We start from the raw sequence: 804 nt of genomic DNA, 5'->3' as shown, positions 1-804 counted from the left end.
CTAGACCAGATAAAAATTACTGATCAGGGAAGATGGGACACACGATGGTCATCAGGCCTATGCTGGAGTGGAATATACTATAGATACAGGGGACATGTCCCATCTACCCTTGTAATTCGGCTTAAGATAGAGCCAATAAAACCAGCAATAATAGGCCCCAATAAGGCACTGGATCCAAATCCTACTCCCCCACCCACAAAGAGGCCAGTGCCCAACAATTGGCTGTAATCTCACTTTCACCTAAAATACCGGCCCCAGATACTTTAGCTATTACCAAGCCTTCAGCGCCAGAACAGTGTCTCCTCCTAGAACTTCTGACTAAACTCACGTGGTTCTAAACTCCTCACGGCAGACCCTAACTATTATTGGCTCTATTATGACACGGCTCCTCTTTTTTTTTTTTTTTTTTTTTTTTGCGCCACAGCAATGTTTATTGAGAACGGGGAGGGGATCAGTCCTTCTTGGCCGCCGCCTTCCTCATGGCGGCCAGCACGTTGCTCAGCTCCTCCCGCTTCCTCTTGGCGCGTATGTGCGTGCCCACCCGCTTCTTGATGAACTTGAGCGCGCGCTTGTCCTTGGACACCTTGAGCAGCTCCATGGCGCGCCGCTCGTAGGGCGCGAAGCCGCACACCTCCCGGATCATGTCCCGCACGAACTTGGTGTGCTTTGTGAGGCGCCCGCGCCGCCGGCTGTGCCTCGGCTGGCTTACGTTCTTCGTCACCTTGTGGCCCTTGTTGAGGCCCACGGCCATGGGGTAGCGCAGGGTCATGGCTGCTCCTCTCCGATGGCGGCCGCGACAGGAAG

The 804-nt window shown here is 53.9% G+C and overlaps 1 protein-coding gene across 1 annotated transcript; it reads right to left on the bottom strand.

Moving 5' to 3' along the window:
* Window positions 1–417: 417 nt before the first annotated feature.
* Window positions 418–804, bottom strand: LOC130861992 (60S ribosomal protein L36-like). The gene has a single exon (XM_057751362.1). The coding sequence runs from the start codon at window positions 767–769 to the stop codon at window positions 452–454; it is 318 nt and encodes a 105-aa protein (XP_057607345.1). The 5' UTR covers window positions 770–804; the 3' UTR covers window positions 418–451.

The sequence above is a fragment of the Chionomys nivalis genome, chromosome 2 (genome assembly GCF_950005125.1).
Source record: "Chionomys nivalis chromosome 2, mChiNiv1.1, whole genome shotgun sequence".
NCBI classification, from domain to species: Eukaryota; Metazoa; Chordata; class Mammalia; order Rodentia; family Cricetidae; genus Chionomys; species Chionomys nivalis.
This window is presented reverse-complemented; position numbering and strand designations above follow the sequence as displayed.